This window comes from Leguminivora glycinivorella, chromosome 6, assembly GCF_023078275.1.
Source record: "Leguminivora glycinivorella isolate SPB_JAAS2020 chromosome 6, LegGlyc_1.1, whole genome shotgun sequence".
In the NCBI taxonomy this organism is placed as follows: Eukaryota; Metazoa; Arthropoda; class Insecta; order Lepidoptera; family Tortricidae; genus Leguminivora; species Leguminivora glycinivorella.
The window spans coordinates 16,582,970-16,609,879 of NC_062976.1; the positions used below are offsets into that span (position 1 = coordinate 16,582,970).

General features: G+C 38.6%; 2 protein-coding genes across 3 annotated transcripts; one reads left to right on the forward strand and one right to left on the reverse strand.

Annotated features, from left to right (window-relative positions):
* Positions 1 to 1,064: 1,064 nt before the first annotated feature.
* LOC125227061 (protein Mo25) lies at positions 1,065 to 8,424 on the reverse strand. Its single transcript, XM_048131252.1, is given in 8 exon segments — positions 1,065 to 2,453; positions 3,337 to 3,606; positions 5,092 to 5,260; positions 5,986 to 6,088; positions 6,091 to 6,127; positions 7,723 to 7,839; positions 7,932 to 8,117; positions 8,345 to 8,424. Coding segments are annotated over 7 exon segments (1,005 nt in total). The 5' UTR covers positions 8,061 to 8,117; positions 8,345 to 8,424; the 3' UTR covers positions 1,065 to 2,273.
* Positions 8,425 to 9,342: 918 nt separating this feature from the next.
* Positions 9,343 to 26,573, forward strand: LOC125226979 (lysine--tRNA ligase). Of its 2 annotated transcripts, none has more exons than XM_048131165.1 (8): positions 9,343 to 9,501; positions 9,708 to 10,083; positions 10,407 to 10,658; positions 11,763 to 12,155; positions 12,593 to 12,775; positions 16,532 to 16,692; positions 21,806 to 22,046; positions 26,360 to 26,573. In XM_048131165.1, exons 1-8 carry the CDS (start codon positions 9,467 to 9,469, stop codon positions 26,456 to 26,458), a joined length of 1,740 nt encoding a protein of 579 aa, XP_047987122.1. In that variant the 5' UTR covers positions 9,343 to 9,466; the 3' UTR covers positions 26,459 to 26,573. The 2 variants fall into 2 exon arrangements, with proteins under 2 accessions (XP_047987122.1, XP_047987121.1); XM_048131164.1 differs by lacking the exon at positions 9,343 to 9,501 and adding an exon at positions 9,507 to 9,640.
* Positions 26,574 to 26,910: the final 337 nt, after the last annotated feature.

The following is a 26,910-nucleotide window of genomic DNA, read 5'->3' on the forward strand; positions in this document are numbered from 1 at the left end:
ATAAATAAATATTTAACTAAGTTAAATTACTGAAAACTTTTGGGCGCTTGCTAAGTCTGTGATATGATTCATATTGGGAAATAACCACCCAGATACAAAAACCACTTCATTTATAGAATAACCTCCTTGTCTTCAAAATTCCAAATTAAACCGATGTGCTTGTAAATATATTTTAGTATGATAGATAACTATCACACATGCTGCACAGCGGGGTTACATATGCTCGTGTCTAATAAAATAACTATAACTTGAAATGCTGTTTTTTTTGTCGACCTGGATTTTGGTTCTTCGCAAAGGGGTTGTCAAAGAAACGGTAGGTACCTACTCCTGCTCACCGCATAACCCTGAATGACAGTACAAATACTACGGACACCTTTGCAATGAATCGTTCGACATAACTAGTCGCAGATAGAATGTAGAATCATATACTGGGGCATTTTCAGAATTTGGGACACCCAATTAGCGTAAGTCGTTAACAAAAATTAACTCACTGTCAGTTTTGTGACGACAATAGCATAAAATCTGTCTAAAAATTTACTTTTTTCACGTTCTGAATGTAGATTATCGCTTAATGTTTATGTAATTAACACAAAAACAATATTTTTATAGAAATTTCATGCTTAATTATCGTCACAAACCTGACAGTGAGTTAATTATTGTTAACAACTTACGCTAATTGGGGGGTCCCAAATTCTGAAAATGCTCACTGTCAGTCGCGAATTTATCAATGAATTCGTTCATAATTTCTCCATGCACTTTTGCAGCTGATAGTACCTATACTAAAGTGGCAGTGGTGCTTAAAAATAACCGGACATTGAACTCTTTAGAGAAGGTATATTCGTATGGTCCTTACAAGAGTGCAGTAAATACGTTTCCATCTAAAAATCCATCTTTATTGCGCGCAGGTGAAGCATAAAGACCGAAGGGTCAAGGGCGTGAAGACGCGTGAACACCACATATTTTAGTTAAGAATACCCTTCTATAATTCTCCGATGTATTTAATGGAAACTATAATAGGCGGCGATTTGAGGGGTAAAGGATATAAATAATGAGAATAATCAATATAAAAGTGAATCAATATAAATATCTTAATTTATTCAGTTTGATAGAATGTAACTGCATTAATGATGTTGACAAAATAAAATCGTTTTACATTAGGTATGTCAAAATTAGGACTGTTATGCAACTCGTCCTAGAAATTGAATTCAGCCATTTATGTTTCGATAAAATGATATTACCTAAACGACTGACTTTTTGTGATGGTATACTATACCTCGCCTCTATGTTGAGTTGAGAGGTATACTTTGGAAATAAAATACGTCAGTTTTAATAAATAACAGTTTTAGAGGCATGCGAATCCCAGTATATATTATATAGATGGAGTTAGTCATTTCTATAGACGGATAACTAAATAAGTTTGCCTACCTAAATAATTTATTCTCTAATAAATTTGAAATAAATGGCTGAATACATTTTTTACAATTTGCATAGAAACACTAAAGAGATCTATCCGCAAATTTAGCATATCTTATTAAAACATCCAAATTACTACAAAGCATTTATGCGACATAAATAATGTTCACGACATCAAAGTAGTGTTTGAAAGTATAGATCAATTATACAACCAATACTCGCAATACATATATAAAATATACTTCATGTTCAACAATTTATACTTCTGATCTAGATACAAAAGAAACTTAAAAACAAACTATTTCCAAAAATGTCACGTACAAATCTTGTCCTATACCGTAGATCTTGGGTTCCTACTAAATAACGATGGCCCTACCGGCGTTATAACGTATACAAAACATTCAATACTAGATACTTATTGTGTTCACGTCTCGCGTATATCGAAATACTCCTAAACACTGCACGGAACATTTTGGTTAGTAGCCTGTACTTGCATTTATCCTTTCTAAGAAATATCCTTGTGTTGCTACAGACGGCAAGGAGCATCCTGCGAGCGCCGTGACTCCGGACTCGTCACGCACACGTCATACAACTAAACATGGTTTAAACAACTTACAAAAGATAAGTCAAACCATTAAAATAACATTAATCCCTACAAATCTTTATTAAAAATGTTAATTTGCTCGTAGCACAAATATACTTTCTTCCTTGACTCATCACAGACCAAATGTAAATTCCGTTTCTAATTCCAATGTAAACTGAGCTCGTCCGCCAGTCCCGGTGACTTAAGCGATTAAATATAATAGCATCTGTAAGTAAGGTCGTGTAGGAAGGGCTGGGCTGGTGAAATGCAATCATCGTTAGTGTTCGGACGGCTTGAGCTCTTTGATTTGCTTTATGAGGTAAGCCTTCTCGTCGTTGAACTGCTCATCCTCGGAGCGGTCCGTATGGAACTTCGTCAGGAAGTCCACCAGCTTGTCCTGGTTCCGCAGCAGGATGTCCAATATTGGTTTTGGTTTGTTTGGATTGGCTACGAAAACCTGGACGGATCGCCTAAAAATATATCCCCTGGGAACTTGAGCTCTTGAGTGATTTGCTTTATGAAACCCCCCGTTCCCAATACTGCTAATAGACCATAACTTCTCGGTGCCGAAGCCTTCTCGTCGTTGAACTGCTCGTCCTCGCCTTATGTTTAACAGCCGCAAGGTATAAAGCGGTCCGTATGGAACTTCGTCAGGAAGTCCACCAGCTTGTCCTGGTTCCGCAGCAGGATGTCCAATATTGGTTTTGGTTTGTTTGGATTGGCTACGAAAACCTGGAAACACACAACAACATGTTTTAACATGTCTACGTTCTATGCTGTCTAACTAGAAATTGCTGTAAACTTATTAAAACAGGCCTGCAAATCCGAATCTTAATGTAAACGATCGCCTAAAAATATATCCCCTGGGAACCCTACAAATGGGCAAAAAGTTAGGAAAATTACTTGCAAAACATGTACATGATGAACGACAGAGTGTCGCGTGTCTTAGTAATAAATAAAATATTAGATCACTTTCTAAAGACACGGTTGGTTAGCGTTACTATAGGTAATATATCTGCATTGTAATTAATGATGAATAATGTATTAATGTAATTACATCTAAGATGTTAAGGAGTAAAGCACCAACCACGCCAATGATTAAAACCCATGCGCGGATCCAGGGGGGGGTGACCCCCCCCTGGAGCCTAGGTTGGCCATACAAATAGACCACGTGACCCCCCCCCCCCCCCCCCCCCCCCCCCCCCCCCCCTTGGGGGCCTGGGCCTATACCACGTGACCCCCCCCCCTGGGCACGAAGCTGGATCCGCGCTTGTTAAAACCGTGGTGGTGCGCAATCTGTGATGTCAAAAAGGGTACGCAATGCCACAGTTGGTACGTACCTTAAAGACGTGGAAAGCCTCAAACTGTATATTGCGCGACTTCTCCTTTAGCATGTTCATCATAAGCTTCAGGTTGTCCGGGTTGGTGATGTATCGGGTCATGATGGAGAAATTGTGCCGGTCGAGTAGCAACTCGCCGAGCAGCTTGAGGCTCTGCCGCCGGGTGACGTAGTTCTCCGAGTTGAGCAGCCGCTGGTAGTGGCTGAACACCTTGTCGTAGTTCGCTTCTAGGAACTCCGCGCAGAGCATTTTGTGACGTGTTAGCAATTCCTGGAAAAAAAAAAGATTTGCTTGTATCTTTATATGAATACACTGACGCGGCTTTATAGCAATCGACAAAGTGGGACGTTTTACTAAACACACTCACATATGGTGGTTGAAACCCGAGCCACTCTAGAACCCTGTTTTTGATACCCTGCTTTACTTGCCATAGAAGTCACTTTGATGTTTACTGTGAAAAGGTTCTTCAGTGGCCTAGGATTCAAATTACTCTACTGCGCGACTGAACTATTCTTAGCCTTAGATCACCAAATCAATCAACTGATGCGTACAGTACAACCCAAACAAACTTGTAAGTATTTCAACAATTTTGATGATGACTCGCCGCTAACGATGAGCGGCGTTCAAAGTGATAAGTGTTAAAAATGTGGCAATTGAAAATGCTAACAGAATTTGTAAACTTAGGGCACGAGCATACACGTTGAATAACACTGATTAGCGCGGGCACAGCGAAAGTACTTGTTGAACACTTAACACTCGACTGGTATATTACTTCGTAACGGCCTAGCACGACAATGCGGCGTTTTGCGGCAGCGGCAAGCGGTCACAAAAAAAAACGCAGCGCGCGCGAGGCATTGCGCCGCTTGAAATCGCGCGCGGGTTTCACGGGCCTACCCGCGGCAGCGGCGCGCGGGGCGGCGCGCGACTCGAACAACTCCGCGCGGGCATCGACGGCTGATGGGTCTAGCGATTCCACGCGAAACAAAAGATTTTGTTTTTATTATGAGCGTCTTGAACCCGAAACCATTATTTACTAAAAATTGAAATGTACTTTCGCGTGTGTAGTATGTAATAATGTTTTCAAACGTATTTTTGTATAGTATTTATTCGTATTTACTCTTAATTTTTTTCTGATTGGTTATTTATATTAAGTATCATTTAACTAGCCATAAAACAAATGTCCTGTATTTAGTTACCAGACATATTTCCTTGTACACGACGTAATTGACTAATTAAAGCATTCTATGCACTTTAGAGTCATATTCAACAGTCAAAAACATGTTTTTAAATGAGCCGTTCCTAGGCCCTGCCGCCGATTCTAAAAGTACGTGGCATGGCTAGCGCCCGCGCGCGTTTCCCGCGCAGCCCTGCCGCCCCGCTCGCCGCCTTAGACCATTGTCGTGGCTAGGCCGTAAGGACTTGGTAATCTCACGGTCCCCCCACATCTAGCGTCTCGCGAGCGTAGCATTGGGCCAACTGTATGGCAAAGACTGACGCCGGCGTCTTTTTTCATACAGTTGGCCCGACGCTACACTCGCGTGACTAACACCTTTGTGCAAGAATGCGAGCCAAGCGTGCAGCCAAGCGACCGACCAATCACGCGTTATAGGGATTGGCTAATAGCCTGGTCCACACAGAGCGAGGCAATGTGCTCACGCGACTAACGTCCAATGAAGACGTGCCTCGCGGGGCAGAATGCTCAGCGCAGAGAGCAATTCACATCCTAGATGATCTAAATAAACTCAAGAAACCTACCTTAAAAGTAGAGAAGGCATCTGAGGCAATATCAAAAGTGGAAACTTCTACGTAACGGAAGAAATTGTAAAAATCGTCTGAATACAGCATAATCTTAGCCAAGGCCTCGTATCGGGCGCACTCGCGCAGCATGGTGCCGCAGTTCGACGCTATCTCCTGGTGCTCGTACCTGCAACACAATCAATATGTAGATAAGTATAGTTGCAATAGGTTAAAGAGCCATCCCATAGACGGTTCGAGAACTGTGTGGATACTGTTAGGAATTGATAATCATTAGAGATGGGCCAATATGGACTTTGGACAAACATTTGGTTCAGCTCTTACAGAACCAAACATCTGCCGGATATTCGGAATGCCATATTTACAATGGTGCTGTTGAGTTTAAAACTTTTCAAGTAATGTGTCTCCTAACTAGGGTTGTAAATAGAAAAAAAACCAAATGTTTTTTTTTCAGAATTGTGAAAAAAAACATGAAAAAAAAAGAGCATCTTGGTTTTTTTCTAAATATGGTTTTTTTTCAGATGAACAAATAATACGTCAATAACGGTTTTTCGTGAGTTGAAAATAACAATAGTAATTTTAATTCAATTAACGTTCATTACAAACGTTTATTGGAATATTTGTAGGTGTTTTGCCAACATTTTAACTACCAACTACAGATTTCGTAAATTTATTTTAAAGACATATTATTTGATATGTTTAATAGTACCAATAATGGTAACCATTTTAATAATTAAAAAAAAAACTACTCCAGACACTTTTTTTCATGACATATCAAACATGTAAAAATCCGGTAATCTTTCCCAGACTCTTTACGTAAAAATGTCATATGATATGATAGTCGGTACCATCGATGATTTTACATGTTTAATGGTACCATTTATATATACCTACCCAGACATTAAGGTGAAAAGAATCTCCGGCTTGGTGCAGATGTACTCAACCGTTGGTGACCTGGTGCCGATCTGACGCCTAAGCACATTGTTGAAGACCTGGCCACATCCTTCTTGCCTTCAAAGTCAATGCGGTTCAAGTTCTGAAAGTTTTAAATTTTTTTGATAAGTGTTTCTGTTTAAAACTATGTAATCTCGCTCGCAGACGTTTCTGCATGATAAAAAACTAATTAAGTGTTTCTGATTAATTTTCTGACTAACTGGACATTATGACCTCCAGGAATTTCAAGAGATGTTCAAGTGTAATAACAACACTCGTCTGAGAGGTCATCACTTAAAGCTAGAATCTAGAATGTGATAGATCTCACAGTAACCTTTACAAACACTAAACTTTTTGAGCAATCGAGTAGTGAGATCTTGGAACAAACTCCCAGAAGACCTGGTCTCAGCACAAAATGTGAATCAGTTTAAAAATAGACTAGACAAGCACATCACATCTACAACTCGGCTATGATTACTGTCAAATGATCACTGGATACAGACTATATCAGTTTTTTAACTGCTTGCCTGCTTATTAAATAATAAATAATAATAATAAGTTATGTTTGAAGTGAGATAACTACTACCAGAAATTAGGCTGTAGTGTTCTTAACCCATTAGGGTCACTTGCACAGCGTGTTGCCCTTATTGATATAATTGAAATCTTTTATTAGATAATAAATTAAGTTTAAGAAATAAATATATAATTCAAAAATCACAGAATAACATGAAAACTAATAAATTTGAGTTCTATTGTGAGTTAGCCTAGCCATAATGACATTAATTTAGGTGTAAAACTTGAATATGTTGTGTTTGACACCATACAACATCTATAGACATTTAGCGCACTCAATTAAATAAATAATTGTGTTAAAAGTTTAATGCCCCAAGCTAACTGAAATAGTAAATAAAAGAATATTTATAAATAAAAAATATACATGCATTGCCTTTTTGCTAACAAAATAAATATATTCATTATTATTTACAAATCCAGTGATAGAAAGTGTGCCCATACTAAATTAATCAAAATATTATTATAAGTGGCAGACCCCGCCGGCGATTACGGGCCGACAGAAGATTGCTTCCTTAATAATTAGCCCAAAACTGCCCAAGATCGGGAAGATTGGAAAAAGAGTGGGGAGGCCTTTACCCAGAAGTGGGACATAATAGTGGGCCATCAGCTTAAGACCAACCAATGAAGAAATATCAAACTTTCAACAACTCAAAAATTAAACCACCGCCAACTAAACCACCATTTAACCAATACAATAAAAGAGTTATGATCTCATTAAAATGAGCAACACCAAAAGATTGCATTACACATTTATAAAAATATTTATTTAGATACAAATTTCCTTGACATAATGCTAACTTTTTACACAATATTACTTAGTGTTTTTATTAATCGACTTTTAATATATTTTAAAAAATGGTTACTCAATCCAAATTATTTAGTTAAATATAAAAGCAATTTTTCACAATTGACTACATACATTAAGATAATTAAACTTGTTTTAACCCGATTTAATAAATTATGACTCAGACAATTTTATTTTGTAATCAATAAATGAAACACATCTAAGAAAATATTAATCACACTTACATACCAACTAATTGTCATAGATAACACAATTACTAGATTACCATAAAAAGTAATGATTATGTTCTCAGACAAAACAAAACTATAAACATTGTGTACCTGAATCAAAAGCAGAAGCAGGTTTGTGTTGTACAGCTCCTGAGCCAGCTGGGCCACAATGATGTCTGTCTGTGGCTCCGCATCCGACGTCCCATACAGCATGTTCTTTATCAACACCTATCACAAACATAATACACTTCAGTACCTGTCAACAACCTATGCAATTATGCATACTGATACATACAGCTACAATATGACAGTTCACATACCAGATTTTTGCTCACATCTTCTTGAGCCTTTTCTGCTTTCTTATCACCCCTTTCCAGCGCAGTCACTGCATCCTTTAAAGATCGAACAAGCTCCGCAGGGCTCTTCTGTGACTTACCAAAAAGAGGCATAGTATTTTGATGATTTGGATAGATGACCAAAGCAATTCTGTCTACATAAGATTTTACCTGCAACCAATGGCACTGCGTAAAACACAAAAACTCAATAACACTGCTTTATTTCGTACTTAAACTATTATTCACGAGATAGCAAAGGAAATAAAATGAGATTTGACAAATATGAAATACGTTACAAAAATAGCGTAGATGCACAAATGATAGCTTTATAGGTCGATTGTTGCACTGATGGTTTGAATTTGTTCGTAAATACACGCGCAGAACGAAGTGTAACTCACTTTCAGATTAAATTATTACAATTTCCCCTAGACCACAGGCGAAACGAACGAACAGCTGTGATGTCAATACAAATATTGCCAGTAAAATGAATGTCATGAACTTTTGATTTTTTTTGCTCATAATAATTTTTACATGTTTACTGTAATGAATACCGACATTTTAATGATAATAAAGTTTAATCAGTTGTGATGATATTTTATAGTATTATTAAAATTGAATAAATGTATTTTTTGTTTTGTAATTTTCGGCGTTTTAAACTGCAGCTGAAATAGTCTTAGGGTTGCTAGCAAATACAAACCCTCTAATTTGGAGTAATAATATGTAGTCAAAAATCAGTTGTCGACTCCATCTCACAACCATCAAGTGTAAAGAATTGAATAAAAATGTTTGTTTTCAATAAAAATGTTTGTTTTTCATTCGTTTTATTGATATTAATTATTTTATGTTTTCTTAGCTTGGTCATACCAAAAAAAAGCTGTCAGTATGACAGATGTTGTAATATGACCAGGGTTGCCAACCGTACGAGGTTCCTCGTACAAATACGAGATTTACGGTCTTACGTACGAGGTACGAGGATACTATTAACCTCGTACAAATATTCATTTTGATAATATGGCCAATTGGATATATATTATTAGCATTTTGAATCTTTTTACACCATTTACGCGATGATTGTCTATGGCAGCTATCGCTTCAACAACCACACCGCACCGCACCTTGGAATGTTTTCACGAAAGTGAGAGCGACAGTGTTATTTTTTTATCGCTATCACTTACGTGAAAAAATCCACAGACGCGGTGCGGTGCGTCATTTCTTAGGTACTTTACGGAGTGGTCCCGATAGTATAATACGAGTATGCTTAATTTTGTTTTAAACACGTTTTCGATGCATAATAATAATATTTTTTATATGTACGAGGTTCGAAAGTCTAAATACGAGAATTTTAGCTGCATACGTACGAGGAAGTTTGCTTTACGGTTGGCAACCCTGAGTATGACAGATCAACGTTTCCAAAATTTATTTTTAGGTTAAAAATCGGAACTTGTAATAGCTAATATAATATACCATATTGAGTCAATTAAGCGCGATAATTAACTTAAACTTTATCATAAGTTAAAGCCATGGCTGAAGCACCAGGTGAAAAGTTGTCAAAGAAGTGAGTATTGTGTGGCATTTCAAAGAAATACCGTCATGTTCGCCACGAAGGCTCTCGCAGCATTGCCTGGCCTGCTAGCTCACAGGAGTACATTCACGGGAAACCGATTCGCATATCTATCGACTGCAGTAAACAAACGGTTAGCATTAATTTAATAATATATGTATTTGTGATGTCTAAATATTATTTTAATTTTTTTGCTTCAGTGAATTAAAACGGCGATTGAAAGCAGAGCAAAAGATAAAAGAGAAGGCAGAAAAAGCCGCTCAGCAACCAGTCGTAAATACGGAAAAGAAAGCCTCGAAGGTTAATGAAGAGGAAATCAGTCCAAATGAGTATTACAAGTTGCGAACGGCTGCCGTGGCGGCCCTGAAGGAGGGTCCCAAGGACCAGCACCCCTACCCACACAAGTTCAACGTTACGATTTCTCTGGAGGAGTTCATCAATAAGTATAATCATTTAGAAAATGGAGAAGTCCTTGAAAAAGTTACATTGAGTGTTGCAGGCAGAGTTCACTCTATAAGAGAGTCCGGAGCAAAACTGATCTTCTATGATCTGAGAGCAGAGGGGTTCAAAATTCAGGTAAATTCAGTTACAAACTTGAATAAGTTTATGACAAAATAAACAATTTAAATATTAACTACTGACACAATATTGCATCAGCTGAATAAATATTTATTTAAGTTGTAATGTAGACATATTTTATATTAAAATGACAAATTCCCACAAGCAGACAAACCATTAATTAGCATGTATAATCTAGTTTTAAAATTAAGATATAATTTTATATGCACCTAGGGAGCATTATATATTTATTTAACTTACAAATATCAACCAAAAATTATTTTTCACATTGTATTTACAAAATGGTCATAACTGCATCTGACTATAGATAACCTTTTCAGGTGATGGCTAACGCCAAACTGTACGAGTCAGAGGATAAGTTCGCCCCAGACACTGATAAGTTACGGCGAGGCGACATCATCGGCTGCGTGGGGCATCCCGGCAAGACCAAGAAGGGGGAGCTCTCCATGGTGCCAAAGACCATCAAGTTGCTCTCTCCCTGTCTTCACATGCTGCCCCATCTGCACTTTGGTCTGAAGGACAAAGAAACAAGATTTAGGAAGAGATACCTGGATCTAATTTTGAATGATAGGGTATGTCTTGAACAACTTCTAACTGGGCCATTTTTTTCAAAGTTGTCCACCCAACTCTTTTTGTATTTGGAATTTTTTTATGTGGTTTCCACTCAGAATCGCGAGTTCTTTCAATCCTAATAGGAGAAAAAAAGTGTCCCAAAGTTTTTTCCAATTCCGTTACCATTTTTAGGGTTCCGTAGTCAACTAGGAACCCTTATAGTTTCGCCATGTCTGTCTGTCCGTCCGTCCGTCCGTCCGTCCGCGGATAATCTCAGTAACCGTTAGCACTAGAAAGCTGAAATTTGGTACCAATATGTATATTAATCACGCCAACAAAGTGCAAAAATAAAAAATGGAAAAAAATGTTTTATTAGGGTACCCCCCCTACATGTAAAGTGGGGGCTGATATTTTTTTTCATTCCAACCCCAACATGTGATATATTGTTGGATAGGTATTTAAAAATGAATAAGGGTTTACTATTTTTTGATAATATTAATATTTTCAAATAATCATTTTTTGAACCATATGTTTAAAAAATATGAAAAAAATCACAAAAGTAGAACTTTATAAGGACTTTCTAGGAAAATTAAAAAAATTGTTTTGAACTTGATGAAAAAATACGGAAAACTACGGAACCCTACACTGAAAATACATGTATATAACGGAATGAAAGGTTTGAAAAATGTATATAAATCTTGGGACAATTTTTTTCTCCTATCAAGATCGAAAGACTTCGCGATTCTGAGTATGAATCGCGTAAAAAATACCCATGTAACAAAAAAAAATGGTCAAACTGTATTTAAAAACTTTTGTTCTCTTTGACTTTAATAAATTTCAAACTTAACTAAATTTGTTGTAATTAATCAGTTTGAATATTGTTTATCACGCACTGAAACGGAAAAGAAAACAATATAAAAAATTGGAATGCAAAAAGACTGTAAACAGTAGGCAGTCTTATCACTATTGATAATGTGCAATTATTTTTAAGTTTATATACATTATCAATAGTGTTTAAAACTTACTACAAGTAATATTGTTGCTATGTGCATAAAAAAACTGTCAATTAAGTTGCAGGAAGATTTGTTGTGTTATAAAAATTTTTAAGTACTCCATTTTAACAGGTTAGACAAACATTCTACACAAGAGCCAAAATCATCGCATACATTCGTCGATTCCTGGACAACATGGGCTTCCTCGAAATAGAGACACCTATGATGAACATGATCGCCGGTGGCGCAACAGCTAAGCCTTTCGTCACACACCACAATGATCTCAACATGGACTTGTTCATGAGAATAGCTCCAGAGCTGTACCACAAGATGCTCGTTGTCGGAGGCTTGGATCGGGTCTATGAAATTGGCAGACAGTTCAGAAATGAAGGCATTGATATGACTCACAATCCTGAGTTCACTACTTGTGAATTTTATATGGCCTATGCGGATTACAATGATTTGATGACAATGACAGAAACCATGCTTTCTGGTATGGTTAAGAGCATCCATGGATCATACAAGGTGAATATTCTATTTAGTACATAAATTCGGCCTTCATTTGTCAGGATATTGTCAGCATATATGCAACTTTTCTGTTATTAGGGACTAGAAAACGCTATTTTAATGGCGATGATGCTGCTATCGGACATAATCTAACTATACTCATTGATAAATGTCAAAAAATATTCAGTGCAAAAAAGTATGTAGTTTTAGAAAAAAAATGTAATTTTACTTTTTACTGAGACAGAATACATCTAAAAAAAAAACAATAAATAAATTACACAACAAAAAATTTTTTTGGCGGATTGACGTCCTAGAACATTTTATCTTTAACTTCCCTCAAAATGTACTTAAAGTACTTACTGTACTTACTGTGCAAACATTTTCGTGAATAGTAGTAAGTAAGTAGTGTAACTTAATAGATAAATAATTAATATACCTTCAAACTTACATTACAGGTCAAATACCAACCAGACGGGCCAGATGGCGAGGAAGTAGAGATAGATTTCACTCCTCCATTCGCGCGAGTACCCATGATCTCCACACTGGAGAGCGTCCTGAAGGTCAAACTGCCGCCTGCTGACAAACTGGATACTGTTGAAGCCAACACGCTCCTTAGTCAACTGTGTGAGAAGCATGAGGTAACATTGTCTGTGTCTGCTTTGTTTTTCAGAATGTAGTTTCTGTTCTTCTTCCTCCCAAAATTATTTATCATAATAACAGTGTGATTGCCAGATACGTTAATGTCATACAGCTCATTATCATCATATCCTCCTCCTGGCGTTATCCCGGCATTTGCCACGGCTCATGGGAGCCTAAGGTCCGCTTTGACAACTAATCCCAAGATTTGGCGTAGGCACTAGTTTTTACGAAGCGACTGCCATCTGACCTTCCAACCTGAAGGGTAACTAGGCCTTATTGGAATTAGCTAATACAGCTCATTATCAACCTTGGGGAATTCAAAGACATCATCAGCGTCATCATTTTAGCTTTTAGTCGAGTATAGGCCCCTTCGTGTACGCAAGGGTAATTCAGAGACAAGATTCATGATGACGCGCATGCAAATAGTTGGATCCACACAAGGCGAGGCACCGAAGCTATGCGCTCGCGCCGCAAATGTCCAATGTAGATGTGTGTCGGCCGAAGCCTTGCTCGTGCGTGCTGCTGGACGACTCACGTTTAAGAGTTTTGAATGATTCACGGTTATTTTCATTAGACTTATATTGACCGGGATATAGACCGTGATTACCTTTTTGATTTTTGTCGAGCTCCCGATATTTCGACGCAGTTGCATGCATCATGATCACGGAAAACAACCACGGGAAACAACGGTTTTCCGTGATCATGATGCATGCAACTGCGTCGAAATATCGGGAGCTCGACAAAAATCAAAAAGGTAATCACGGTCTATATCCCGGTCAATATAAGTCTAAGGCAGCGTTCCCACTTATGCGTCGCGTGTCTCGGGGCGCGCAAGAGACGTCTCCGCCACGCCGCCTCAGTGTAATTTAACGAGGTGGCGGCGGCGCGGTGGCGGCGACGGGGCGCGGCGTCGCTTGAGGCGCGTCTTACGTCTTTCCTATACAAAATGTACTGAGGAGACGTTTTTTAAATTACACTGAAGCGGCGCGGCGCAGGCAAGTCAAGCGACGCGCCGCTAGCAGACACAACTCGAGCGTCGCCCAGGGGGCGCGCCGCTTGATATACAGGATGTATTATTTTATCAGCAACAAAAATATGTGATGATATTGAATTAAGGCAAAACAGGACATATAAACGCTCTCCATTATTTCCTCCCTGGTTTATACCTATGTACTTATTATTATTATCAATATCTGTGTCGCACGTCGCACCGTTTTGCTTTTTTGGCATGTTTGTTTTTACTAACGCAAAGACGACGGAGTGGTATAAGTTTGACGTGTCTGTCTGTCTGTATGTCTGTGTGTGTGTGTGTGTGTGTATGTCTATGGCATCGTAGCTACCAAACGGATGAACCGATTTAGATTTAGTTTTTTTTTGTTTGATAGCTGAATTAGTCGGGAGTGTGCTTAGCCATGTTTCGTGATAATCGGTCCACTGTGTCGGGGTTTTTTTTTCTATTTTTTTATGTTGTGGTTAGGTTATTAAAGAAACAAGTTGAGCCTTTCAGTTGGTCAAAACGGCTAAATTTAATTTGCCACAAAGAAAGACGTGGTATTCAAAACTGAGATCAATTATTAGCCAAAATATCGAAACGGTCCGACACAGATTATTTCATCATTATCCTGATTGAGAGGAAGTTTTTGAGAAGGAAACAATCGGGAGCGAAATCTCGATTTTTTAGGGTTCCGTAGCCAAAATGGCAAAAACGGAACCCTTATAGTTTCGTCATGTCCGTCTGTCCGTCTGTCCGTCTGTCACAGCCGATTTACTCGGAAACTATAAGTACTACAGTGATGAAATTTGATGGGAATATGTGTTGTATGAACCGCTACAAAATTATGACACTAAATAGTAAAAAAAAGAATTGGGGGTGGGGCCCCCCATACATGTAACTGAGGGATGAAAATTTTTTTTTCGATGTACATACCCGTGTGGGGTATCAATGGAAAGGTCTTTTAAAATGATATAAAGTTTTCTAAAAAACATTTTTCTTAAAGTGAACGGTTTTTGAGATATCAGCTCTCAAAGTCGTAAAAAGTATGTCCCCCCCCTCTATTTTTATAACTACGGGGTATAAAATTCTAAAAAAAATAGAGGTGATGCATGCTAATTAACTCTTTCAACGATTTTTGGTTTGATCAAAGTATCTCTTATAGTTTTTGAGATAGGTTGATTTAACTGTAATTTTGGCAGGTGTATAAATTGACATAATAAGTTTATTATATTTGCTGCTACGGAACCCTTTGTGCGCGAGCCCGACTCGCACTTGGCCGGTTTTTGTATTTTTCATTAAGTACGCAGGATTTCTCGCCTGAGCAGCAATTGTCCTTATCGCATCAAATTTAGGGGCGGGGTTTTAGTGTCTAAATTCGTACACTGAAATAAAGTGATGATACTACATATATAATTTGATAAGAATTTATTTTTAAAACATTAAATAATAATTTGATACTATATATACTCGACATTCAATGTCGATAATCTAGTGAAGTGAGAAGTTATTGATATAACAGAATTTTGCACAAAATAGGCTCACCCCTTTGATGTTAAAAAGCCGCCACTTCAAAGCAAATGAACCGCACACGAGCAGACGACATTGAATTCTATTGCGCGGCGCGAAGGTCGAAAACCGCGCCCGCACCTGGCCGTGTAGGTAGCCAAGAGGCTGCACGTGCGTTTTTCTTTGAATTCGCCGACGACGCAGCTGTGAACGCAGGTGCAGCCTTCTATCTCTTTCATTTATATTTCTGTTTCAACGGTTAGACGTTTGCCAGCCGGCAATGAAGGTTGTTTTTTATAACCGAGTTCAAAAAAAGGAGGAGGTTCTCAATTCTACTGAATGTTTTTTTAGGGTTCCGCAGTCAACTAGGAACCCTTATAGTTTCGCCATGTCTGTCTGTCCGTCCGTCCGTCCGTCCGCGGATAATCTCAGTAACCGTAAGCACTAGAAAGCTGAAATTTGGTAACAATATATATATCAATCACGCCAACAAAGTGCAAAAATAAAAAATGGAAAAAAATGTTTTATTAGGGTACCCCCCCTACATGTAAAGTGGGGGCTGATTTTTTTTTTTCATTCCAACCCCAACGTGTGAATCGTGTGATACATTGTTGGATAGGTATTAAAAAATGAGTAAGGGTTTACTAAGATTGTTTTTTTGATAATATTAATATGTTTCCGCAACAAAATCAGCCTGTATAATGACGCATCGCGCCGTGTTTTCGCCTCTTATGTGTAATTTAGATTGCGTCCGCGCCCCGTCCGCGCCTCGTCCTCGCCACGCCCGCGCCCCGCCACGTCCGTTGTGTTTATTTTAGACGTAAGACGCGCCCTAGGTGGCGTGGCGGCGGCGGGGCGCGCGCCGCGCCGCTTGGCGGCGCGCCTTACGTCCTTCCTATACAAAATGTACTGAGGAGACGCTTTTTGAATTACACTCAGGTGGCGTGGCGCGGACGCCCTTTGCGCGCCCCGAGACACGCGACGTATAAGTGGGAACGCTGCCTAATGACTCACGTTTACACTGAACTTTTACCGCGCAAGCACATTGCCTCGCGACGAGCCCTGCTCTGTGTAAACCCGGGTAATGACTCACACGATTGTAAAGATGCCGGCGGGACGCAGTCTGTTTGACGTCGCTAACCTGTTAGCACATGCCACGGTCGCGCGGCGCTGCGTCTCGCCCTAATGCAATGCCGACTTCTGTCCTAACCTTCAGAGTGCCCCCTAATTAAAGCTATCCTTTCGACCTTCACAGATTGAATGCCCAGCCCCTCGCACCACTGCCAGGCTGCTCGACAAGCTGGTAGGCGAATTCCTTGAAGAGAAATGCATCAACCCGACATTCATCCTGGACCATCCGCAGATCATGAGCCCACTCTCTAAATACCATAGAGAGATTCCTGGACTTACGGAAAGGTATAAATTTTATTTTTTAAATAATTGTAACTCGAAATAAACGATTAATATATAAAATACCCAGTGGTTGACTGGTAGAGAATGCCTTAAGGCATTATGTCCACCATTTGTACTTATTTTTTTATGTGCAATAAAGAATAAATAAATAAATAAATAAAATACTAGCTTTTGCCCGCGGCTTCGCTCGCGTTAGAAAGAGACAAAAAGTAGCCTATGTCACTCTCCATCCCTTCAACTATCTCCATTTAAAAAATCACAATTCGTCAAACAAACAGACACACACTTTCCCATTTATAATATGTATATTAGTATGGATCAACTCGAGTAGGTACTCTTACAAGAAGGTACCTACTGTATGTCGAAAAATTAATGCACCATAACAATTAACAAGTACGAGACACAGCGATGGGACTTTTCATTCGCACGTATGGCTGCCGCTCACCGCTGCCGCGCTTAGACCAATGTTGTGGCTGGGCCGTAAGGTAGGTTTCTTTTTGCTCAGTTTTGCCTAGCAGAAATTTTCCTCAGTCGCCACTGGTGGGTACTCAGACAACGATATATATAATATACAAATACGTATAATATAATATAATTGCTGTGTTCTAGACGTAGGTTTCTAAAGAAAACTCCAGATTTATAGAACACTGATGTGCTACGTTTAATGCTCGGACACAGACTGACATGGGTTACAACTACCCTCTATATGAAAACATAACAATTCCTCCACCAATAGTAAAGAAAGCTTAAAATTAAAATTAAAATATGACCTATCTAAGCATACTAATACATTAGAAAGGTTACACACTAACAAACATAGGTATAGTAGGTATTTATCTGTACACTGGGTTAGGATTGCGAGTGGCACGGATATTACGACGATCTGCATGCGTCATAGGGTCTAAGGGAGTCTCGGTACCCTCCGCCTCACCGTCTAGAAAAACATCATTCTGGGCCACCGATGTGGCAGCAGGCGGGACTATGGAGTCGGGGGGTACACCTTCCCGTGGTATCAGCGACTGGCAAGGCTCATCTAAATTATTTCCACTTTCAACTAAACTTGAGTCAGAGGTCTGGCCTTCAATCGCTGGAGGTGACACTGCATCATGACTTGGAGATAACGACTCGTTGATTGTTATTTCCAGGTCAGATGAAATATCTTGGGTATCACTAGTAGTACCTACGCTATTATTACCTTTATACAACAGTAACTGATCTACATGTTTCTTAACTAATATATTTAAATCTATTATACGAACTAAGTACATTTTATTACCTATAAGTTTTTGTATACAACCTTTTTTCCATACGTGCTTATTTCCGTTACTAAATATATGTTTAACTAACACCTGATCTCCTTCCACAAAACACACCTTGCGCATAACAGCTGATGTATTCGCCTGGAGACAGGCTCCGTGTTGCTATTCGCCATTATTATTTTTATACCTCTTTTCAAAAAACCAATACTATTTTCTACTTGGCCGTTCGACTGCGGATGGTAGGGGGGGCTAGTCAAATGTTTTATGCCGTTTGCTACGCAGTAAACTTCCATTTCTTTCGAACAAAAATTCGCTGCGTTATCGGATACTAAAACCTGCATTAATCCAAATCTACTATTTACTTCTACCAACCTATCAATGATCGCTTTTGTTTCCGTTGATTTCATTAGAAAACATTCGACCCATTTAGAGTGTGCATCAATGATTGCCAAAAATTGCGTTCCTTCAACTGAAAACATGTCCATATGCACACGACTCCAAGGTCGTTTAGGGTAAGGCCACACGGCAAGCGGTGCGCGCGGCGGGGTCTTACGCATTGCGTTACAAATACTACAAGAACCTATCTTTTGTTCTATGTGTTTGTCAATATCGGGCCACCACATTCGTGATCGGGCTTCGGTCTTTGTTTTGACGACGCCGAAATGTGAACTATGTAACTCGTCTAACATTTTTTCGCGAAGCTCCCGTGGAATTATTAATTTGTGACCCCTTAGAATGCACCCCTTTTCGACATGAAGCTCAAACCTACATTTAAAGTACGGTTTCAAAGTTTCATTTTTTATTTTGCGCGGCCACCCATTTATGACGTACCGTTTAACCTCATTGAGATTACTATCAGCTGTGGTCGCCTCTCTTACCTCTGATAACGTAATCGGCCTGAGCATGTTATCCGTAAAGTAATTAACGTATAAGCACGTATCTACGAGCTCACTATCACATTGTTCAACCCTTGATGAATAACTGGATATCGAGCGCGAAAGAAAATCCGCGATGTTTTGTTCGCTTTTTATATACTCAATATTAAAATTGTAACTTGATAAAAACAATGCGTATCGCTGTAAACGATTTGCAGCCATTTCCGGTATGCCCTTTTTATCGCCAAAAATAGTAATAAGTGGTTTATGATCCGTTCGTAAGACAAATGGCACGTCACGGCCATACAAGTAGTGATGGAATTTTTTTACCGCAAACACTAAGCTCGCAGCCTCCTTTTGTATTTGAGCGTAATTACACTCTGCTTTTGAAAGTGACCGTGAAGCGTAAGCCACTACGCGCTCCTCGCCAGAGGGCTGCGTCTGTGATAAGACCGCCCCGAGGCCGGCGGGCCCTGCGTCAGCTGTCACTATCGTCACTAACTCGGGGTTGTAGTGCGCGAGAACCCTTTCGGAACCCATCTCCTCCTTAATACTTTTAAACGCTTTTCCTTGTTCTTCCCCCCACTCCCACTTTACGTCATTTTTTAAAAGTGAATACAAAGGCTTTAAAACGCTGGAAGTGTTAGGCACAAAACATCTGTAATAATTGACTAAGCCCAGGAAAGACTTAAGTTCTGTAACATTCTTTGGAGGCGTACACTTTAAAATGGCTTCAACTTTCTTTGGTGACTTATGCAATCCGTGTTTATCAATGATGAAACCGAGATATTCGACTGATTTTTTAAATAGATCACACTTCTCGCGTTTTAATCGTAACCCGGCATCCTCTAACCTACTTAAAACCTGTTCTAGCCTTTTTATATGAATATCGCGGTTTTCTCCGGTCACCAATATATCGTCAATAAATATACAAACGCCGTCTATGTCACCTAGTACGCTTTCAAGCGTCTGTTGAAAAATATAAGGCGCGTTCGTGAGTCCAAACACTAAACGGTTATAGCGAAATAAACCCTTATGCGTATTTATGCAAGTTAAGTTACGCGACTCGTCCAATTCCAGCTGATTGTACGCCCTAGACAGGTCAAGTTTTGAGAACTCTTCCCCTCCATATAGCTTAGCAAACAAATCCTCAATACGTGGAACCGGATAGTTATCAACATATAACGCCTTATTTAACGTAACCGAATAGTCCCCACAGATCCTAATATTTCCGTCGGCGCGCAACACGGGCACTATCGGCGTAGCGACATCGGCGTGGTCTACTTTCTCAAGGATCCCCAAATCTACTAAACGCTGAATCTCAGCTTCTATTTTACCTTTTAAAGGCAATGGCACAGGGCGAGGCTTGAAAAACTTCAATGGCATGTCCGGTTTAACCTTAAGAGTGACTTTATATTTATTAAAACACCCCAGTTCGTCTGTGAATAACTTAGAATATTTAGTCATGATTTTAGAGCCTAAGTCATCTCCTACTATATTGTTAACGTTTTGTCTACAAATTTGTAAACGAAATGCTCTAAAAAAATCGCGCCCCAATAAAGTAGGTCGATCCTCGCTCTCCACACAAACATAGAACATAACCTGGTTAGTTTCCCCATCGTAGGTGACGGGTAAGCTAACGGTACCCTTAAGTGCCAGCTTACTTTTATTATAGCACCTTAATACGAGCTTCGGCGACTTTAACTCATATTCTGAGAAATACCTATCGTAGATGTCGTGGGGCATTAGTGACACTGCGCTCCCACAGTCAATCTCGCAACTAATAGGCTCGCTCGCTATCGTAACGATCTGTACCATCGGTTCACCATAAACTGTAACAATACTGTAAACACTCTCACCTTGAATGATATCGTCATCCTCCTCTGCTACAAAATAATTCCTTCGCACTTTGGTTTTACACATTCGCTTTAAATGTCCTTTTTGTTTACACTTTTGACATGTATAGTTAATAAAACGACACTGATCCTTTGTATGATTTTTATAGCCGCAAACTTCACAACTTTCCAAGTTACTACGAGGGTTACGTTGCGCGCGCGACGTGTTGACGGCAAACACTGGAGTTTCGGGTACCGCGGGTTGTGTTTTTTGCAACGCTATTCGCGCGCACCGCACACTTTGCGCTAATTCTAATGCCTTGCTAAACGTTAAAGTGTCAACGCTCTCGGCAAATAACTTTTCTTTTTCTTTTACATTTTCCAACCCTAAGACAAACCTGTCGCGTAATACACTGTCCAACTCCGTTTTAAAACCACAGTACTGGGCCAGGCTACGCACTCGTGCGGCCCAATCTGGCAACTCTTCACCCGGTCGCTGTTCAGCCTTATAAAAAGTGTAGCGTTCAGCAAATGTACTCTTCTTTGGCGTAAAATGCGTATCCAGATGTTGTAACAAAACCTTGTATTCTACGCTGTCAACTTCCTTTGGCGCCACTAAGTCTCGAAGAATGCGGTAGGTATCTTCCGATAAGGCCGACAATAACACGGCACGGCGTTTCACTTCTGACTTGTCTGTTGTTTCCGTAATATCATTAACAGTGCAGAATTGAAACAATCTGCTCCTGAAGATACTCCATTCGTGAATCCGATGGTCAAAATTGAGACTGCCGCCGAACATTACATTTGCACTTGATGTAGTCATTTTTTCCAACCAATTAATTGAAAAAAACGTTCTCTGCACACGTAGATATCGATCTCGTCGCCAATTGCTGTGTTCTAGACGTAGGTTTCTAAAGAAAACTCCAGATGCTCGGACACAGACTGACATGGGTTACAACTACCCTCTATATGAAAACATAACAATAATACATAGAAAACATCCATGACTCAGGAACAAATAGCTGTACTCATCACACACATAAATGCCCTTACCGGGATTCGAACCCGGGACCGCGGCGTAGCGGGCGGGTCACTACGCGCTATATAATATTCCTACTGTTATTATTTTGGTATGTTGCTCTCTCAGGTTTGAAGTATTCGTAATGAAGAAAGAGATCTGCAACGCGTACACGGAGCTGAACGACCCGGCAACCCAGCGGGAGCGGTTCGAGCAGCAGGCGAAGGACCGCGCGGCGGGCGACGACGAGACGCCGCCGACGGACGAGGCGTTCTGCGCCGCGCTCGAGTACGGCCTGCCGCCCACCGGCGGCTGGGGCCTGGGCGTCGACCGGCTCACCATGTTCCTTACCAACTCCAACAATATCAAGGCAAGTTATAGGCTACTTGCCTCCTAGTCGAATCAGCTCCTTTTTGAGAGCTGTCAAAACGAATTTAAGCGACTTGCTGATATGGAATTTATATGAAATCGAATTCTTTATTTCTTTATTTCTTTATTAGCATTCACACACTATACAGTCTATACATAATATACAGTACAGCACATGAAACCCCTTGAGGTGTAGCAAAAGATAAAATTAGAGAATATAAGTCAAGTAAGATATAGCGATACATAGAGTCAAAAAGAAAAAAAGATATTTAAAAAATTAAAAAATTAAATTAAAAATTATGCAATGTCAAATTAATAGATAGAACTAGGGTCTTTAAATATGTCATTAATATTATAAAAGCAACCTTTTAGTAAAAACATTTTGAGGGAATTCTTGAAAACACGGTAGTCTTGTATTTCCTTTAGTTCGCAAGGTAACCTATTGTACAAATCCACTGCTTGGTAGCGCACAGAGTGTTTAGCCACTTGTAAATTCGGAAAAAAAGTGTTGCAAAAATTTTTCTTACGTGTTGATAAACGAACCTGTCTATCCTCCTCAGTTTCATGCAAATTCTTAACAAATGACGTAAGAAGTACGAGTACATACAAACTAGGTAGTGTAAGTATTCTTAGCTTAATAAAAAGCTCTCTACAAGAAACCCACTGAGGGGTGCGCGTCATTGTTCTTATTGCCCTTTTTTGTAAGATAAAAGCTCTATTAAAATTGTTTTTAAACCCATTTCCCCAGAAACGAATGCTATATCTCAATTTGGATTCTACCAATGAATGATACACCATTTTAAGATGTCTCACTTCTATTTCATCCCTTAAACACCGTATAGCATAGCAGGCTGAGCATATACTGCTTTCTATATCCTGAAGCTCATCTTTCCAATTAAGTTGTGAGTCAATGTGTATTCCTAAAAACTTAACACCATTTACTTGATGAATTTCACTACCATTCATTCTTATATGGAGAATATCACTTGACTTCGAGTTCGTTTTGAAGAGCATGAGGTGCGTTTTCTCCATATTAAGCTTTAAGTTGTTCACATTAAACCATGTATCAAAAGCATCAAGTGCTACATTAAACTTAATATTAAGATTTGCTATGTTATTATCTGACAATATAGCATTTGTGTCATCTGCATATGATACTATCTTTAAACCAGACACATTCCGGGACATATAGCTAAAAAGATCGTTAGTGAAAATTATAAATAGTAATGGGCCCAATACGGAACCTTGTGGTACGCCTCTAGTAACTCCTCTCAATTCTGAATTTACAGTTATTTCTTCTTCATTTGTAATGCTTTTTATTTCAACATACTGCTTCCGATTTTTCAAGTAACTATTGAATAAAAGTAGAGCTTTCCCTCGAATTCCATAATGGTTCAGTTTGTTAAGAAGAAGTTCATGGTCTACCATATCAAAAGCACTGCTGAGATCTAGATATAAACCTGCTACCCTTTTTCTGTTGTTAAGCTCTAGAATCACATCATCAACGAATTGTTCAACGGCATCAGATGTACCTTTTTTCATTTGAAACCCAAATTGTCTGGAATTTAAAACACGGAATTTAGTTAAATGAGCAACTAATCTACTTTTAAGTATTTTCTCGAAGATCTTGGAAAGAACCGGTAACAAGGATATTGGTCTGTAGTTCTTAGGGTCACTTTTATCCCCTTTTTTATAAATTGGAAGGATTCGCGCAACTTTTAACTGGTCTGGAAAGGTACCTAAGTCCAGACATTTGTTATAAAATTGAGCTAAAGGTTTAGCAAAGATATCTAGACAATCTTTAATCATTTTAATAGGTATCTCATCGTAACCGCATGATTTTTTATTTGGCATACCTCTTACTAATCTTTTTACTTCTTGCACTGTAACTGGATCCAAGACTATAACACTCTCAACCCATTCTGCATCCCGCTCCAAGTTGCAAATTGCTGTCGCTATGTTACCAGATTCTTTTTTACTATTATCGAAAATGTCGGAGAAAACCTCCGCAACTTCTTTAGGTTGTTGAATAATACGATTATCTTTTTTCAGTTTAATAATTTCTTGCACCTTTAAACTGTTGTTTGTATGCCTATTTACAATACCCCATATGCATTTCGATGTATTTTTTGTGGAGTCAATTTCGGATTGAATAGCGATCATTTTAGCTTTCTTAACAACTCTCTTAAAAATGAGTAGGTACTGTTTACGATATCTCAGAACTGAGGCATCACAAGTCTTATTATCCACATTTATAAGGAACCTCTTCATTTTACTAGCGATCTTAATGCCTTTAGTAATCCATTTAAGTCTAGTTTTTTTGTCAATGGCTATTTTTTGCAACTTTAATTTAACACACTTATTATAAATATTTCCTAATTTGCCTAAAAAATCATTTACGTCAATACGATTCCAATCAATTTCTTTTAGTAGGTTTTTAAAATTCTCACGACCACAATTGAGTGACGTCACAGTCGACTCAGTTACTTTTCTACTCATCGACTTGAATCTGTCAATTAGGACACCACAGACTAAACTATAAGTGCTAACTTTTCAGTGTTGGATACTCTATGGCAGTTATGGTGACTTTAGTTAACTGTAATAATTTCAAAAATAGAACTTCATACAATTTCTATACTAATTTGCGATACCTGGCAAATTTTTCTGCATCTGAAATTCATTTTTTTTAATCTATCGCGTTATCGACCAATCAGAGACGGTTATTACAAACAATTGGTTGCTAGGTAATTCGATGTTGATACAACGGTGAACGACGCAACGGCCAAAGGTCGCAGGTTCGAGTCCTGCCGGAGGTGTGAATTATTCCATTTTCCTTTAATTTAAAAATATATAATATCGCTTGCAGACGTTTCTGCATGATAAAAAACAAATTTGGATGATGATATTTTTCGTCCATTGATGATGAAAATGATGACTCATAGAAAAAGTATTGTATACAATAGTGATATAATTAAGCTTTTCACTCTCGCACCGTACTATAATAGGCCACTCAGCAAGCTTCGTGGCCTAAACATGGTACTCGACTGAAAAGCTTTGTATTATATCACGATTGTATAAAATACTATTTCTGGTTCCCCTTGTTTTGGCATAATTTTACAATCGAGAATTCTTTTTGGCATAATCTATATTGGCATAATTCACCTTTCGCATAATCTGTTATGGCATAGTATAGTTACGCATAATTTGTCTAGGCATATTTTTGTTTGTCCGAATATATTTCATGCATAAAGGTTATTCGCCGAATGGTTTTTATGCATAAATTATTTCTGCATAACATGGTTTAGTGGAAATTTACTACGCAGAATTTTTATCATAGGTAATACTACTATATTAATGTTGCAGTTCTAACCTAACCTAACCGAAATTCTTGACAAAATGTTTTATTTGTTGAGGTCGCAGTTCTAACCTAACCAAACCAAACCGACTCTCTTAATAGCATTTAGTATGGGTGGATATTCTGATTTTAAGAAATATGCCAAATACAATTATGCGAATTAATTTTATTCATAAAAACAATCGGCGTAAACAGAATTATGCGAACTTATTTTCGGACAATGTGTTATTCGTATTATTTTCGATTATGACAAATAAGTTTTCTGCCAAATTAACATTCGGCGAAAACCGATTATGCGAATTCTGTTATGCGAAAATCGTTTCGGACAATTAAAGTTATGCAAAATAGAGGGAACCCACTATTTCTACCTGACTTATAAAATAGAAATTAGATTTAAAAATAGATTCTGTCCATGTTTTTCTTATAATTATCTGATGCTTTATTTCGTGCATGGTATAAAATATTTTATCTTATCTACAGTCAAGTTGCCTATTTTAGCAAATTATTCAAAAGGCGAAATGCTTTTGCGATGTATGGCAGTTACTTCAATGAAATCCGTAAAGCTCGAGAATATATACCTATATACTGCCAATTTGTTGGCCGAGTCATGAAATATTGTTAGACAAAAAAATCCAATTACACAATAATGAAATGACATTACGTAAGCGACATTCTCGTGGAATGCTCCAAAGACAAACAGGTCCTAATGAGAGATATCTTTGAATGTCATGTTTTTTACTCACTAATGTGAAGAAGAAATATCCTTGAGCTAGAAAGATATCATAGGTAGTATAATAGCTTTTTATAGGCATCGCTAGTGCGGGATGCACTGGTAAGGGTACAAAACAAGTCAATGGAATTTGGTGTTTAAACTGTTTAATGATAAGCTCTTTTTCTTGTGTATTTAAATTACTATTACTACTACTAATGATGTTCATTATGTTTTTTTATCCTTTCAGGAGGTGCTATTGTTCCCAGCTATGAAACCGGACGACCCCAACAAGCACAACACGGAAGACGGCAATGCGGCTGCACCCGAGGCTCCAAATGGAGTATAACTTACTGAAGATAAATATATTTATTCTCTTTTCGTCTTATTCATGTTTGTTTCTTAATTATTATTTACATAAGTGTATCTTTGATTTTGCTTACAAATAAATAACAAAAACAGTACCATTTTTTTTATTCAAAACTCAGTTACATATATTCTTTTGCCTCTACATAGACGGGTCCAATGTGGATTTGCTTCGGCCGAAGAATTGTGCATGATGGATGAGACACGTCCATATTGTTTTGGAAGCTGCCCACTCTGTGTGGACCTGAAGGTTAACGCCGAGTCTTGCGTGGGCGACGGTCGCCGTCGCGTCTCATCGCATCGTCTACTTCCATATCGATAAGGTTTGATTTCGTATGCGTCGCATCGCCGTCGCGCGACCATCGCCCACGCAAGCCACGGCGTAAGGTTTAAGACTGTATCAGATCAATATTGTTGTGTATAGTCAACCAATTA

Excerpts from the sequence above, each read along its gene's own strand:
- LOC125226979 (XM_048131164.1), top strand. The coding sequence starts at position 9,537 with ATGTTCGCCACGAAGGCTCTCGCAGCATTGCCTGGCCTGCTAGCTCAC. Across the intron at positions 10,084-10,406 it reads CAGAGGGGTTCAAAATTCAG|GTGATGGCTAACGCCAAACT; the intron begins GTAAATTCAGTT and ends TAACCTTTTCAG. Across the intron at positions 16,693-21,805 it reads ATTCCTGGACTTACGGAAAG|GTTTGAAGTATTCGTAATGA; the intron begins GTATAAATTTTA and ends TTGCTCTCTCAG.